Raw genomic sequence first — 17,535 nt, forward strand, 5'->3', positions numbered from 1 at the left:
TTAACAGCAGGGCTCACATGGACTTTCACAGCAAGGCTGAACGTAGGTCGTCAGGTTGATCCCACTCAGCCCAGGAGTTGGGTGACAAGAGTTGAGCAGCCAGCAAGTTGGCACGTAGGTGTCAGGCTCACAGCAGGGTGGGGGGCAGGTGTCACAGCAGGTGGGCTGAAGGAGGCTGATGTCGTGTGGGCAGGTGCTGGGCAGGCAGACTCCACACCGGCAGCATTTCTCAGAGGAGCAGATGGTGGTGGCGGGGCCGGTGGGGACGCTGCAGCAGCAGGGAGTACAGCAAGCCATGGTATCAACAGTTGGGTTTTTGATGGGTTGAGAAGAGAAGTTTCTTGGTGTCTCAATGTTTCTATCTTCTGCTCTGGCTCTTATATACCCACCGCCCTGGGCGTCAGCCTATTAGCAAGATCTTTTTCCCCATGTTTCCATTTATAGCTGTCTCCATAAAAACCATCTAATTACTTAAGTGTTTATTACCTAGGTCATACTCCTCACCTCATAAAAGGGGTTTAGTTTGTTTTGCTGTCAAATTAGGACTCTTTACATTGGCTGTTTGTCACTGCACGGCCATTTCATTTCTGCCTTCAAAGTCATTATCTTCTAATCATTACACATTATTAATGATAGCCTGGTATGCTAGGTATCTGCCAATTGTCCCCATGTTTTTTTGTCTTCTTTTCAGAGAAAGAGATAGGTAGGCTTTTTGATTGCTCTTCTACCAGCAACCAAGGATTGTATTTGATAATTTTGGCTTTCTGGCAAAAAAAAAGTGACAAGATTTTTAGATGTATTCTTTATGTTCCCAGAAGCTGAATTAAGATGAATGGAGAAGATCTATAGAGAAAGAGATTCTGGTTCTGTGTAAAGAAGAACTTTCTTACAGAGCTGTAACAAATCATTTGGTCTCCATCCCCTTCATATGTGCTTTGAATGATAACTTGGCAGCAGCGTGTATATGGGACTTTAGACCCACTTGGGTGACAGTGACGGATGCCCTTTCAAATTCCATCAAACCATGTTATGAATTAAGATTATTTATGACCCAAAGACTAGTTGTATTGGGCCATTTAGATATTAAACAGTGCAGTATTTCTCAAAATGAGTTCCACAAGCACCTGTTCCAAGGAAGATTAAAGGTTTCTCTGGTAAATAAGTTTGCAAAATGCTGAGTCCTTCATTGGTTGACTTCTTAGAGCCTTTAATATGCCAAAGCGCTCTGAGACTTTTCACCAAGGAGATATAGCATGTGCTTTTCTCCAATCTTACTTGACCACGGAATCATTTTTGTTTGTTAGTTTTCATAGGTTGGCGTAATAGGTTAGTGTTCTATGGAACATACTTGAGGAGATCCCCCGAATTACATCTCAATCAATAAAACCATAATAATAAAATTGTTTAAATAAATAAGGACAAAAAACTTAGTATGCCTTCCCTCCTCTTTCTTCATGTAGGCCTGAGCTTTGTTGTCCAGGACTTAGGTTGTATTGGTGAGGATAGAGATGTATTAAATAAATCATATTTTAAATAAATCATTGAGCACATATATGTAAAAAAAACCACTTAGTATGATGTTTTAGAATTACTTTATAGTAGGAAAAATATTAACTGGTAAACCTTCAGATATACCTTACTTTGGAAGTCTTAAAAAATGTATATATTTTCTTGACCCATCCTCCACTTTAAAAATAAGTAGAAAATTGCACAACATAGAGGAGTCGGAAGTCAAAAGACATGCAAGTCAAGAAATTCATGGATCCTAAAGATGCTTAACCTGAAAACTGCTTTCATTTTTAGTCATCTTCTTACTAGAATGATTTTGTGATTTTGGATCCCTCTGCTAGAAATGAGCTTGTGTGCATGCTATGTCAATAGATACCTCTTTGCTCAGTCAAACACTCTTTGGTTGGGCACCTGCGTAAGTCAGACATTGTGCAAAAAAGAAGCAAATAGGTTTCTGCCCTTGAGGAGGTCACAGAGAAAAAGAGACATGGAGAAGTTAACTGGAAAATGACAGTACAGGGTAGTATGTGCAGGTTTTCTGGGTAACGTGGGAGTTTAGAGGTAGGAGCCACTGACTGGAAGATTTGGGGAGAGCTTTATGAAATGGGAACATTTGTATGGGTCTCGAGGATTGAACAGGAGCTTAGCTAGCAGGTAGACGGGACTAGGAAGGGAATTTCAGCAAGTGAAACAGAAACAAAATGCCATGGTGTGTTCCTAGGATGGCAAAAGTGTTGATTGGTTAAAGGACAGATTCTGGATCTCCTGTAGGGAGGTGCTGGAGGAGGACAATGAGAGATGACATTGGAAAGGTGGGAAGAATATGTACTGTGCTTAGTATCCTACACCCAGGATTTTGAACTACATCCTATTGGCAATGGGCATTAATTAAAGGTTTTTGAACATGAATGTCATGTGATTAGATTTGTATTTTAGAAAGATGGCTGTAGTTTTTGAATGGAGGCCCATCATCATCATCATCATCATCATATTAAGTCTTGTGCTGAGTGCTTTATATGTATTACACATTTCTCACCACAAGCTTAAGCAATGCTACTCCCCTTGCCATTTTACAGATGAGGAACCTGGGGCACAGAGAGGCTAAGTAACTAGTAAGTGAGTAAGTGATGGAGCTGGTATTTGGAGCCAAGCAATCTGGCTCCAGATTCCACTATGCCATCTTCCCTCTCACTTTGGGGGTGTTGTTCTGACTAGGGTGAAAATGACCCTCAAGATTCGTTGCATGTAAGATTGGTGGGAAGGATGGGACCAGCTTACTGAAGGTCTTGAGATCATAAGAGGAGTTGATTTTAGAGCCTATTTTCTTAACCAGCCTACCATTCTGTAGAAAGGTGATAATTTGACAGTGGTAGGGAAGGTACATGGGTGTTCTACAGGAGTGATGAGGTGGGCATGGTTTCTGTCTTAGAGGGTATTATAATTGGGTGGGACTAGAGAAGAGGGCCAAATCTGGGATTCCTCTTCGCATCGTTCAGTTTTCTGAGGACCACTCTCTGGGTGGCACATCAGTTTCCACAGTAAAACAAATATTCTTGTTTTTAAGATAACTAGAATATCCTAATCTTATCCCCCACTAATAGCTAGCATTTATTAAATGTATATCATGTGCCAGGTATAGTGCTAAGTATTTTATGCACATCTTCTTTCTTATTTCTTACACCCTTATGAGATCACTATACCCATTTCCCAGATGATGAAACTGAGAGTAAGGATATTAAATAATGATTTAAAGTCACACAGTTAGTGAATGATGCCTCATCTAACAGCAATACCTCACACTTATTAATAAAAATAAGCATTTCATGGAGTTACATTTTACATAATTGTAAATTATGTTCACTCATTTTTTTTTCATGTATTCATTCATTCAGTAAAATGCCTAGCACCATGCTAGGTGCTAAGCGTATGTAAATAAACAGGCCAGGTAAGGGCCTTGTTGTCGAGGTGCTCATTCTAGTGGGGGAGATAGACAAAAGCAAAGAAATGAATAAATAAGAACTTCAGACAGTGATACATGCCAGAAGAAAATAAAAGAGAGTAGTGGGACAGAATGACTGGGAGCTAGTGCCGGGAGCATGGCTGCTTTGGGTAGGGCGGTCAGGGCAGTCTTTGCCAGGTGGTTGAAGTATAATGAAAGAGAAGGAATGTGATAGGAAATGAGGTCAAGGAGGTAGGTGGGTGCCCGGCCATGTAGGAATGCGTAGGTAGCTCTACAGAGTTTAGATTATGTTCTAAGGGCCTTGAGAATCTACTGGATGATTTATGGCAGTGAGTGATAAGGGAATTTTGTTCCATGGCAAATGAACTGCAGCGGGGCCGAAGTGGAAATAGGGAGAACAAGTAAGTGGTCCAGGAGAGAGGGTGAACAGTGATGCCAGTGGTTGGTGAACTGGCAAGAGGTGGAAGAATTTGGAAGGTGTTTTTGTAAGTAGAGATGGTAGGTCGTGGTAATGCTAGCTATTAGTGGCCAAGGACCATGTGTAGGTCTTAGATTTACTCATAGGTGAGAGGGGACCTGAGCCCACAAGCTGCCATCCAGGGTGGTAGGGAAGAGGTTAAAGGTGAGTTCGGTGTGGAACCTGCAGAGAGTGATCAGCCTGAAGCCCATGAGAGGGTGCAGGGCTGAAGATTTGGAATGCTCCAACACAGAGAGGAAAAATGTGCTTCCTACCAAGTTCCTGGACTGAGGCAAGAGATCACTTTTATGTGTGTTAGTCACAGTTTGTTGTGATTCTCTGTGTGACTTACCAACATCCGTCTCCCAACAACTGGGTGGATTTCCTGATTGCTGTTAGGAAAACTCTAACCCATGACGGCACCTCCCTTGTCAGCGGGAATGTAGGTGTTGGGATGGTTCACAGTTCAAGCCAACTCAGCTTTCTTGAAGCCTGATGGAGCCCTTCATCCCTTCACAAAAGCAGGATATAGGGACCTTTTCAATTTGTCATCCTAATAAACATGCCCATAAATAAAAGCATTTGGTCTTTATTTCCAAATGCATTTACATTTCCGGTGAACTCCTTTACAGTACAGATTAGGAGAAAGAATGGCTGGTGTCAGGACCGCCATTGACATCAATCCTTTCATTGCAGAATGCCCACTTTGTTGAGCATGTGGGCTGCGGATTCTGGGTTTGGTTTGAGTGGCAGACGTAGGGGGCCCTTTCCATTTGCATCAGGACATTTTTTCTGGTGTGTGGGTATAGTCAAGACTGATAGAGCTCTTGCCAGCACATTGGCCAGCACTGAAAATCACTCTTAAATTGGATTTCTTTCACACGGTAGTAATGCTGTTTTGCCCTCTGAGGTCAGCTAATGTTGGCTATAGTTGCTTTGATGTATATGACCTAAAGGGGGTGACTCTTCTGCCCTGTCTCATGTAGACATATGTGTCCCCATTTCAGCATGACACAGCGGACCTCACAGCACTCAGTCACACGGCACATGAAGCCTAGCCTACCTTCTGCTGGCCTGAAGTGTTGCCTATTTTTCTTGGGGATCTTAGACTTTCAGTTTAATTCTCATATATTATTATAAGCTATAGAATCTGCCAGTAGTAGCAGAGAGTTATGCCCAGTTAAGTAAGGTACAACAAATATGTGTTCACTAAAATGAACCTGATTGAGAAAATGGATGTCCAATAAAATCTGGATAATCATGATGGAAATAAGTTTTCTTAAGTCAGAGTTATGGTTTGGGGAGATAAGTCAGTAATGAACAAAAGGTTGTCTGCTGGCAGGTCTCCCTGGCACAGCCCACTTGAAATGGGGGAGGTTTCACAACTACAGAGCCAAGTGGTGCTGAGTAGCATTTCTAGTTCCTCAACCAGATTCTCTCAGGCCTAAAATGTCTTCATTCCCTGGCTGCCACCTCCAAAGCTCAGAGACTAATTTTCCCCCACATAATCAGCTACTATGATTAACCAAAGGGAGTAAGTGAAAAGTCTGAACAAATGGTTCACTAAATCTGAATTTAAAAAAGTAATAAGAGTTTACCAGTTTGGGTTCAGTCTAGAGACCAGAACCATATGCATTATTTGAATCAAGTGAATTTTATATGAAGAATTTTAAACTAAGTTGTTAGCTAGGTAGCTAAAAAGATAAAAAGAGGACCCTGAGATATCACAAATGTAGGAAATGAAGAAAGACCTCAGAGTGATACTTTCTTTAATGGGCAAATGGAAGGAATTAAAACTTAGAAATTTAGGGAGGGGGTTGCCCTGTGGAGCTGAAACTCAGGAGAACTGGCTGGCTGGTGCTGGTGACTCCGAGGGGTGCGGCGAAGCTGGTTCTACAAGTGTTGAGAAAACGGCAAACTAAAGTCAGGTGCTGCTATGGAAAGCATCTGCAGCTGAAGAAGTGTTACTGGAGTAATAATCCTGGGAACCACTAGCATACAGGAAGCCCCGGGGAAGCAGAAGGAAGCAGAAGGGAATGAGTGCCTTCTTCCATTTCCAGCTTTGCAGTTTTCCTCTGTCACCCCCTAGTGGCAGAGCCTAAGATGGAGCAGCTGGCAAAGCCATGATGGGGTTTGCTGAGCACCATCTCGGCATCACAAAGCCGAGTATGGGAGGGAGGGCGTGAAGCTGTGAGACAGCAACTTAATAGCTGGCACAAACATAATAGGAATTTATTCCAAAGCCCACGGCTTCCAAAATAGCCATCTTTAAATCAGCTGAACCTTCTCATTCTTTACTTCCAGTCCCTTAGTTTCACTGTCTCTGCGTGAGTTTCAGAGCCAGAGTTGGGTTCATATTTCAGTTTTTACTTATGAGCTGTATGATTATAAGCAAGCTCTTTAACTTCATCTATCTATCTATCTATCTATCTATCTATCTATCTATCTATCTATATAATAAAAACAACCTTATTGAGACATAATTGATGTATAAAAAGTTGTACATATTTAATGTATTTAACTTGATGAAGTTTGGAGATAAGTATATATGTGTGAAACCATTACCACAATTAATGCCATAAATACATTAATCACATCCAGAAGTTTCCTCCTGTCCTTTTCATTATGATAAGAATACTTAATATCCTTTTGGCAAATCTTTAAGTATATAATACAGTATTGTTATATAGACACTATGGTATGCAGATCTCTAAGATGTATTCATCTTACATAACAGAAACTTTGTATTCTTTGACCTCCCCATTCCCCCCACCCTCAAGCCCCTGGTAACTACCATTCAACTCTCTTCTTCGATGTGTTTGACTATTTTAGATTCCACCTATAAGTGCGATCATGTAGCATTTATTCTTCTGTGTCTGGCTTATTTAAGTTAGTATATTTGTAATGTCCTCCAGGTTCATCCATGTTGCTGCAAATGGCATGATTTCCTCCTTTTTTAAGGCCAACTAATTTTTATTATATATAAATATTACATTGTCTTTATCCATCATCTGTTGATGGATGTTTGGGTTGCTTCCATGTCTTGGATATTGTGAATGATGCTGCAGTGAACATGGGGGTACAGATATCTCTTTGAGATCCTGATTTCCATTCATTTAACCTCTTTTAGACTTTATTTATTCATCTACAAAACAAAGACAAAAATATTTCACAGGACTGGTGTTAAGTATTAAATGAAATTAGGTTCATATGAAGTTTACTTAGCTTGTAGTACAGCATATGACACCATACAAGCGAAGGAAAAAAGAGAAGAAAAATAAGCAAAGAAGAAAATATACATAGTTTCTATATTCCTTCTAGTTGGTTCCAAGGCTATCATTGATATGTATAACTCTTCTTCCACTACCCATTTCATTTTTTTCTTTACCCTCAGGCAGGACCTCAGCTGTTTGGGGTTCTTTACCTGGTGGAGGTGATACAGATCTTTCCTGAAAGGTCCAAATTCACCCTGGTCCTGTCTTTTTCAGGTTATCAGTAAGTGGGTTAAAGTAGTACACTCAAATACAGTATATGTTGGCTTCAAAATCCAAAAAACCCGAAAGAGCTGCGCTTTTCTAGCTGAAGATAGTTCACGGTGCAGCAGCAATTTGTCTTTCACCTTGGAAAGGAAAGTTTAACTTGTTATAGACAATTTGACTCCCAAGAAACTTCACTGAGGTTGTAAACGCCTTGATTTTTGTGGGGTTTAATCTCCTAACCTGGAGTTCACACATGTTTTACTAAGACATCTCAAGTGCTTGAAACTTCCTGCTCATCAGAAACAATGAGCATGATGTCATTAATGTAGTGGACAGCTATGATGTTGTGCGGAACATCAAGGTGATAAGGTGATTAAGATCTCTCCTGAGCGTATGATGACAGAAAGCCGGCAAGTTGACATAGGCCCAAAGCATTACTCAGAAAGTCTCTGTTAGTCGTATCAGGTAAAAGCAAACTACCTCTGATTGTCCTTGCAAATGGATATGGAGAAGAAGGCATTTTTCACTCAAAAGCCACATACCGGGTGCCCGGGCTATGTTGATTTGTTTCATTAAAGATATTCCATCTGAAACATCAGTTTCAGCTGGGGCCAATTTAATTTAAATTAATAATAAATAATTATTCTGTTATTCTCTAAGATTTGTCTACCTTTTCTATAGGACAAACGAGTACATAAGTGGGGAGATGGTAGGTATCACCACACTGGCTTTATTTGTCTCTGATAATGGCACTCATCTTCAAAATTCTTCCATGGATATAGTGTCATTTTTGGTTTACTACTCGTGTAATGAGGGTAACTTCCAGGGGCTTCTACTTGGACCTTCCTACCATCTGAGCTTTATTCCTCAAGCCAGAGTGCTAATGTAGGGATTCCGCTGATTGTCAAGCATTATTCCAATTATACGTTCGCAAATTGGGGAATTGACCTACTGGGTCCACTGTGATTAAAATGTGGGCTAAGACTCCCAACCACTTTTATTAGGGAACCAGAGTGACATTTTGGGTCTCTAGAAATTAGTGTCAACTCATTGTCTAATAATCCCTGTGGTAGGCAGAATTTTGGCCCAATGAACTCTAAACCCTGGTTTCATGCCCATGAATACATTACAGAGTTAAAGGGACTTTGCAAATGTAATTAGGTTACTAATCAGTTGACTTTAAGATATGGAGATTATCCTGGATTATCTAGGGCTAAGAGACCATAACTTAACAACAGGCACAAAGAGAAACTTATTCTGAAGCCCACAGCTTCCGAAAAAGCCATCTTTAAATCTGCTGAACTGCTCCTCACTTTTCTTTATATCTAGTCCCTTAATTTCTTTTTCTATGAGTTTTGGAGTCAGAATTGGGTTCAGATTTCAGGATTTTTTAAGCCTCATTTAGACTTACTTGCCTTATCTACAAGCCAGGATAACAATCTCTATTTCACAGGACTGATGTAAGTGTGAAATGAACTAGACTTCACATGAAGTGTATTTAACATGTAGCATATCATATGGTGTTAAACAAGGTCACATAGGTCCCCATCTTTCTCCTTTCTCCTTCATGTGTATCTTCCCCATCATTCTTCTGCCTTTGCTGTTCTGCCTCTTGTCCCTAGTCATTTTCTTCAAACAGGTTCTCAGTTCCTTGCTCTCTCTCTCTCTTCTTCTGGTAAACCTTTGAAGCGAATATTGTTACACTTGATGTTGTCCCAGAGGTCTCTTAAACTGTCCTCATTTTTTTTGGATTCTTTTTGCTCTTTGCTGTGTTTTCTGCTACCTTGTCTCCCAAGTCACTGATTTGATCCTCTGCTTCATCTAGTCTGCTGGGGATTCCTTCTAGTGCATTCTTCATTTCAGTTATTGTATTCTTTGCGTCTGACTGGTTCTTTTTTATGGTTTCTATGTCCTCTTTTATGCTTGCTATCTCTTTGTTGAAGTTCTCACTGAGTTCCTTCAGCATCCTTATAACTATTGTTTTGAACTCTGTCTCTGGTAGGTCACTTGCCTCCATTTTGTTTAGTTCTTTTTCTGGAGTTTTCTCCTCTTCTCTCATTTGGGACGTATTTCTTTGTTTCTTCATTTTGGCTGCCTCCCTGTGTTTGTGTCTATGTAGGAGGTAGATCTGCTATGTCTCCCAGTCTTGGCCAGGTGGCCTCATGTAGTAGGTGCCCTGTAGGGCCCTGGCACAGTCTCCCTGGTCACCTGCTCTGGGTGCTCCAGGAGTGTCCCTCATGTGGGTTGTGTGTGTCCGCCTGTTATAGTTGAGCCTTGATTGCTATTGGCACATCAGTGGGTGGGATTGACCCTCAGGCTGATTGGCTGTGGGGTTGGGCTATATTCACAGCTTATGGGCTGCTTTGTGTGGGGGGGTTCCCCCACTGAGTGGGATTCACCCCAGTGGGCTCTGGTGCCTATTGAGACTTTCCCTTGGTGTATGTCACTTGTAAGGCTAATTGGCTGATGCTCTGCTGTGGTCTGAAGCCAACCTCCAAGTATTTGGTTCTGGGGCCACTTGCGGGGAAGGGGGCTCTGGTGCAGGCCCAGGTCACCCACTGCCTGTGACTAGCCAGGGGCTACCTAGGAGGAGCTACAAAGCGATCTGCAGTTGTTCACTGCCTGTGCTAAACCTGGAGGCATGTGGGAGAGGCCATGCTGTGAATCAAGGCCGTCTGTCATCAGTACCAGGTCTGGGGTAGCTCCCCCAGAAGCCAGGACACCCTGAGGCCTACTGCCATCTGCTGGCTTCCTTAAGGCTCAGCCGCTGATAAAGCCTCACGCATTATGCAAGTTGGGTGAGGTAGAGTGTCAGGGAGTCACTAGAGTTGTGGTCATCAGGTTAATGCAGATTCTGGGTTGGTGCCAGTGCTGAGCCTGGAGCTGCTCAGCGAAAGTCTCAGAGCACACCGAGGCCAGTCACCACCCGCCTGGGGCCTGTGGACTCCGGTAGTTTTCCAAGAAAGAGTGCAATGCGGGTGGGGCTGGCTGGTCAAGGAGAAAGTGCCTCAGGTGTTGGGGGAGTTGGGTAGAGCGGGTTTCCAGTGAGTCAACAGGGTGGAGCAGTAGAGCTCACCAGACCAATCGGATTCAGATTTAGCCATAACCATAGGGGGTGGGCTCAACACATTAAAGATGGCAGCTGCCTGCCAGCAGCATGGGAGCAAGAACCCTCACAGGGAAAATGGTGACTGTCCTCTAGCCTTTGCCTTGAAGACCTCAGTCTGCCTCCATCCTTCGTATGCCTCTGATGCCCCCTGAGTCACCATACCTCCGCTGGAGCCTAGGGTGAGTGAGCCTGTGTGCAAGTCCCTTAAGGGAATGCCTGGGTTTCCCCCAGCCTTCGATCCCACCTAAAGGGTAAGAATCCCCACTGTTTTTCACAGCCAGATGTGGGGGCTACTCTTCCCAGCATTAATACTGCAGGCTGGGGAGCCTGGTGTGGATTTGGGGTCACCTATTCCCCCGGGGGAACCTCTGTGGCTGCGATATCCCTCCTGATTCTCAACCACCACATGAAGGTTTCACACCAGCCCATTTTGCGTCTCCACCCCTCCTACCAGTCTCCATGTGGCTTTCTTAATATCCTTAGTTATAAAACTTCTCTTCAGCTAGACTTCAGATGATTCTCCAGGTTGACTGTTCTATAATTTAGCTGTAATTTTAATGTGTTCACAGAAGCAAGCAGGCATAGTGTTTATCTACTTCTCCATCTTGAATCTCTCCGGCAGTTTTGTATTGTCACTATAGTTTTTTGCCTTTGTCAGAATGTCATATAGTTGGAAACATATCATATGTACTCCTCAGATTGGCTTCTTACATTAAACAATATGCATTTAAGATTCTTCCTTGTCTTTTTGTGGCTTGATAAATCATTTCTCTTTATCACAGAATAGATGTACCACAGTTTGTTTATTATTCACCTATTGAGGGACATCTTGGTTGTTGCCGATTTTTGGCAATTACAAATAAAGCTGCTGTAGACATCTATGTGCAGGTTTTTGCATGGACATAGATTTTCAGCTTATTTGAGTAAATACTGAAGAATGCAATCGCTGCATTGTATGCTAAGCCTATGTTTAGCTTTGTAAGAAACAGCCCAGCTGTCTTCCAAAATGGCTGTACCATTTTGCTTTCTGACTAGCAATGAATGAGAGTTCCTGTTGCTCCACCAACATTTTGCCAGCATTTGGTGCTGTCATGGCTTTGGATTTTAGCCATTCTAATTGGTGTGTAGATTGGGCTGTTTTTCACTCACTCTTTCCTTCCATTTAGAATGATCTTCAAGGCCCACTTCAAAGATTACCTTCCTTGTGATGTCTTCCCTGATGCTGCACCCAGCATAGCCCCTACTAGTCCCGAAGTGATCTCTTTCATTTTGAAATCCTGTGTCAGATCCTTCCGTCTTCTTCTTTGCAGTCTACATAACCAAGGTATTACTTTTCACAGCAGTGTCCATCCAAAGCCTCTCCACAATTTCTGAGAGTTCCTGAGGCATTACCTTCTTGTTGTTCCCCTGCTCTGTCTGGCTCCTTGGCTATCTGCATCTTCCCTTCAGTCAACCCAGACATGAACCTCAGCTCCTTCACTGGCTTTCACAGGAATGTTGACCCACCCCAAGGACTGTGGGAGTGTGACAGCTTAATGTGGAGGGATCATAGGGTAATATTCATGACCTTCCGACTAGATCCCTTTTCTTCTTTTTTCTCCTTACCCCCTTTCTGGAGTAAGAAGTATTTCTCTCTTTGTCTCCTGTGTAATTATTTAACATTCTTCTCTTAAGCTTTTGGGGTTGCCAACATGCATATCCCATGTGGGTGAACCTATTGTAAGTTGGACTATCAAGGCATATTGGTTACAAAAGCATGGTTAGAGAGAGTTTCTTGTACCAACTGTTAAGAGAATACAATTTATCTCGTCACATTGTATGTAGCTGTTTTCACACATACAGAGGGTGCCAAAAAATGTATATACATTTTAAGAAAGGAAAAGCTGTATTAAAATTGTAATACTCAATATATACCAATAACAAAAGATGCATACAAGTCTTGTGTATACATTTTTTTTGGCACCCCTGGTATATTTTTTCTTTTTGGATAGTAAGATCATCAAGGATAAAAATTAATTCTCCATCTTTCTGATATCCATAGTCCCTGCTTTAGAAGTGGTGGTCACTAAATTTTATTGAATGAATGAATACACTGTATATGGTTTCAGTTGTTTTTTTTAAAGATTTTATTGGGGAATTGGGGGAGGGGAACAGCATTGGGGAATCAGGGAAGGGGAACAGACAAGTTGCTGTCCTTTCGTTCTTCAGTCTAGTTGTGGAGGATGCTGCTTCACTGGCCCATGTTGGTATTATCATTGCGCTCTTCCCAGCTGAGGCAGATTGGTTGCCAGCCTCTGGACAGCTGCTCTTGGCAGCTCACTCCAGCTGCTGGCTGCTCACGCTGCCTGCCAGCCATACACGGTAGCTTATGGCAGCCCACTGCAGCAGGGGCTGCAGCCTACGCCGTCGCCGGCAACTCACGGCAGCCCAGCTCCAGGTCGAGCCGTTGTTCACCATCTTAGCTGTAGAGGGCAGTGTTACTGGCCACCATGTGGGATCCAAACCGGGGCCCTCTGGCATCCCAAGCCAGCTCTTAACCAACGTGCCACTCGGCCGGCCTGGTTTCAGTCTCTTAAAAAGAAACAAGTGTATTTCTTCCACGTAGGCATTCTTGAATTATAAGCAATCAACCCATTTTATGTACAAGTGGAAACATTGACCATGGTTTCTTTGCCCAGTATATAGCATTTATTAAGAAATGACAGAAGACACTGTATCACAAATATAATTGGAATAGCCAATAGGCAAGATCATTCTGATCCTCCCACCCCAAAAGGGATGGAATCATGTTGAAATATGGAAAAGACTAGCCTACTTCTCAGAAGCTGAATGTTGGGTGAAGAGTTTTCATTCTCTCTGGTGACATATGAGGAATGTTACTTGGCTATACTCTGGTGCCTTTAATGTTGGAAAAATTTTTAGGTAAACAGAAGCTAAAAATAGATCATAAAGCAGGGGAAATTAGACTTGTGGACAGTTTTCAAGGATAAAATCCACAATATGGCAGTAATTTTCAACCCTGCAGGAAAATCAGAAATTGTATATCCGAAGCAAATTGATGATCTGCAGGTGGGCTCACAGCCTTCCTCTGTCTGCAGTGGAGGGTCAAGGTGTTCATCGTAAAATGGAATCAGATAGAATTCATATACTTGGTAGCCCACATAACAGAAACCCAAATAGAAGTCTAAGAACTTGTTAGTGGTCAGGGGCTGGTTGAGGAGATAAACTGTTCAGAGATACTGTGTCCTGGGCAACTGAAAATCAGCAACCTGGATTTTTAGCAGGTGGGCTCACAGCAGGTGGGCTGGCAGCAGTAGCAGCAGCAGGCTGGGCGGCAGCAGGACTGTCCACAATAGGATGGGCGGCAGCAGGAGTCCTGGGCATGGTGCAGCTGGCAGCAGGTTGGGGGGATGCAGCTCACCACACAGCAGGGGGGCAGGCAGGTGTCCTCCACGCCGCAGTCAGGGCGGCACCACCTGGTTCTGCAGCTCATAGCTCCACAGAAACCCCCCTGGCCACAGCCGATACCACAGCCGGTCCCGCAGCCGGTCCCGCAGCCGGTCCCGCAGCAGATTGGCTGGCAGCAGCTTGGCTGACAGCAGCTTGGTTGGCAGCAGCTTGGCTGGCAGCAGCTGGAGCCACAGGTCCCACCAGTGGAGCAGCTGGGAAATCCACAGAAGCTGGTGGTGCAGCAGGCCATGGTGTCAGGAGTTGGGCTGAGAGTTGGGTTTCTTGGAGGAGTTTTGATGGTGACTTCTATGTTGGGCCTTTTATATATCCTGGCCAGCTGCTATTTATACAATTCTTAACATATCTTCCTTGTTTTTGTTTAAATTTGTTCCTCAGTGGTCCTCTGATTGGCTTACATTTAAATACTAATGACACATTATGAGCAGCAGTTTAGAAATTACTTTGTTTTATAGTTTCATCTGGACTCGTCGTATTGGTGGCTTTTTGGAATATGTTTGTGGTTTCCCATGTTCAAAGAGTCCTCCCATTTTAGTCCACGTCAACACCCTTGCTTTGTAGAGGTGTTTGTATTTATTTCACATGACTCTGTCCAGATCTTTAAGGCTAAGGGTAATTGTGCTCTATTTTTAACTATTATGTTTTTTCCTTCTGGATATGCAGACTAAATTCTCTTGAATTTAGGACATCAGGACCTCCACAGAATTGAAAGAGTACCTTTGGTCATGCGTAATTTAGTTTCCAACTCATTTACTCCAACTCATTTACTCCAACATCAAATCAAATTACTATTATAGCTCCTTTGATTCAACCAACTTGAAATGTGCAAATACTATTCCTGTTCCAGGCCAGAAATCTTTTCTTGTGAACCAAATGGCATAGTATATATAAAAGTATCTAGCAGAGTGCTTAGCTTCTGGTAGTACCTTAATATATGTTTATTGAATATGGTTTTGAAGGGGTGGAGTAAAAGACATGATTCATGGCTTATAAATGATTAAATAGAACTTTCAAGCTGTAGTACCTCTCATGAAGGAGTCTTTGTTATTGTCAAAAGAGACTAGGAAATGCTGAAATGTTTTTCTACATTTGAACCAAGGCTCAGGAAAAAACATCTGTGAGTTACAACATTTTGAAGAGTGCACTGCCATCTACTTTATTCTTCTCTGAAATGTATAATCGTGTGTGTTTGTGTTATGATCTGTCATTGCTACCAATTAAATCAGAGAGGTAAGTGCTGGGAGCTTGTAAATAACTCGGAAAATATTTTTCTTATGGTGTCCTATATTTTGTCTTGTTGTATTTTGTCTATTGCACTCAAATACTTAATGAAGAATTGAAAATTAATTGGTAAAATGTATTTTGGTCTAGATTTGTGTTAACTTCTTAAGAGAACATCCTTCAAATTGGGTTACAAAGTGCAAAATATATAGTTGTTATAGATTTCTATTGCATGTGCCTGACAAATGGTGATGGTGGAACTCCCTGGGTATCTACATAGCTATTTATTATACTCTCACTTAGACCAGTGGTACACCTTCTACATACTTATGATAAATGGAGGTGAGTGTTGGTATTTAAAGCTTAGAGAGCAGTTTGGGGATCAGTGGGAAGAATATAAAAGGCTAAAGCACAGAAATTAAACCTAATTGCTCTTGGAAAATAGATAGTATCTGATGTATAGTATCTGGTAGGTATTTTAAAATCTATTTAGTTGGTAATATAATTTCTTTAGATATTGAGCATGCATGAAGGAGAACATCTAGTGTAGTAAATGGAGGAAATTAAAAATGGTAGAAGCGTATCTAGGTAAAAATCCCACAGATTTGATCAACCTGAAAATTTTAACTAAAAGTAACTTTATTGGTCTAAACCTAACCATAATAGATTAAAGCATGTAAGCATTTGAATAACTACAAACATTATTTAATGCATGGAGCATTTTATTAACTGATGGATGGAAGCACACTGTAATTTCCATTTAATCTTTCTGGTTTAGACTTTGCTTATGCTTTAGGATTATTATCAAAGTGCTGATCCACTCTTCTTGAATTTCAGCTAAAGGTGGACAAGCTTAAAGATAGAAGAAAGAAAATAACTCAGTTTGCTTTGCACATTTAAACATTTTATTTGAAGTTAACAGGGCATAATCAAGGAGAAATCAGGTCTGAAAATTGTGGGATCAAGAGCAAAGGAGAACAGAGATATCACTGATTTGACACTCTGATTGATACACGTTTTCATTGGGCTAATACAGCACACCCAAGAGGGTCCTAAGTCTTTTATTTCTGAGTGGTTTAGAAACATCGTGATACTTAGCATTCAAGTAAAATTGAACACTTCTTCAGAGATCAAGGCAGTTTTGCTATGCTTCTCCTTTCATTCTTAAGTAACCAGCACCTGGCTTTTAACAGGTGGACTAGCAGCAGGTGGGCTGGCAGCAGGTGGGCTGGCAGCAGTAGCAGCAGCAGGCTGGGCGGCAGCAGGACTGTCCACAGTAGGATGGGCGGCAGCAGGAGTCCTGGGCATGGTGCAGCTGGCAGCAGGTTGGGGGGATGCAGCTCACCACACAGCAGGGGGGCAGGCAGGTGTCCTCCACGCGGCAGTCAGGGCGGCACCACCTGGTTCTGCAGCTCATAGCTCCACAGCAACCCCCCTGGCCACAGCCGATGCCACAGCCGGTCCCGCAGCCGGTCCCGCAGCAGATTGGCTGGCAGCAGCTTGGCTGACAGCAGCTGGGTTGGCAGCAGCTTGGCTGACAGCAGCTGGAGCCACAGGTCCCACCGGTGGAGCAGCTGGGAAATCCACAGAAGCTGGTAGTGCAACAGGCCATGGTGTCAGGAGTTGGGTTGAGAGCTGGGTTATTAAGAGAAGTTTCTGAGTTTTGGCTGCACCTTCTCTATCTGGCCTTTTATATAGTCCCCAGGGCCACCTATTTTCCTAACATTTAGCATCCTTCCTTGATACTATTTGCAAAATTTGCCTCTGATTGGCTAACACCCGAGTTGTTTAGAAAGTTATAAATAGCATTTCAATAGCCTGCTTTGGTCATTACTCAATTAAGTCTCATTATGTTTCTTCTTTGCCCTCTGGATCAAGTGAAGGCTCATTATGAAAGCAAATCATGGCAGCACCTCTTCATGCTAGTCACATGACAGACAAGACGTGGGCCAGCCACTGCCCTGGCTTGCTTTGTCGTACCTGTCCTTTGATAACCTTTAGGCAGAGTTGATCTGAACTGACCATTTTCTTCCTAGGTGGTCACTCAATTAAGGGCTATGACTTCATAAACAAGTTGTGCAGACTTGGAATAGCTAACAGTAGTGTCATCAAAGCATGAACTATCACCTGATTCATCAACATCCAAAAGAAGTATGCCTTGCTATGATCCGAGTGTGCAAGTTATAGGATCCTCAGAGCTCTAACTGGCATTTTTACCTTCAGTCATCAATGTACATAGTTCCAACTGAGACCCTTAATGACTTTAGCTTGTAGATTGTTTTCTGACTCTAATAAATTAAAAATGTATTTTCCCTCCCTTCCCCAAAACACA

At 42.5% G+C, this 17,535-nt stretch overlaps 3 protein-coding genes across 3 annotated transcripts; all 3 read right to left on the reverse strand.

The window, feature by feature from the left end:
* On the reverse strand, window positions 1-297 carry KRTAP3-1 (keratin associated protein 3-1). The gene has a single exon (XM_019638597.1). The coding sequence runs from the start codon at window positions 295-297 to the stop codon at window positions 1-3; it is 297 nt and encodes a 98-aa protein (XP_019494142.1).
* Window positions 298-13,791: 13,494 nt separating this feature from the next.
* On the reverse strand, window positions 13,792-14,214 carry LOC109380722 (keratin-associated protein 9-3-like). The gene has a single exon (XM_019638578.1). It carries the CDS (start codon window positions 14,212-14,214, stop codon window positions 13,792-13,794), a length of 423 nt encoding a protein of 140 aa, XP_019494123.1.
* A 2,187-nt stretch (window positions 14,215-16,401) lies between these two features.
* LOC109380723 (keratin-associated protein 9-3-like) lies at window positions 16,402-16,815 on the reverse strand. Its single transcript, XM_019638579.1, has one exon. The coding sequence runs from the start codon at window positions 16,813-16,815 to the stop codon at window positions 16,402-16,404; it is 414 nt and encodes a 137-aa protein (XP_019494124.1).
* Between the last annotated feature and the right edge of the window lie 720 nt (window positions 16,816-17,535).

The sequence above is a fragment of the Hipposideros armiger genome, unplaced genomic scaffold, assembly GCF_001890085.2.
Source record: "Hipposideros armiger isolate ML-2016 unplaced genomic scaffold, ASM189008v1 scaffold_40, whole genome shotgun sequence".
NCBI classification, from domain to species: Eukaryota; Metazoa; Chordata; class Mammalia; order Chiroptera; family Hipposideridae; genus Hipposideros; species Hipposideros armiger.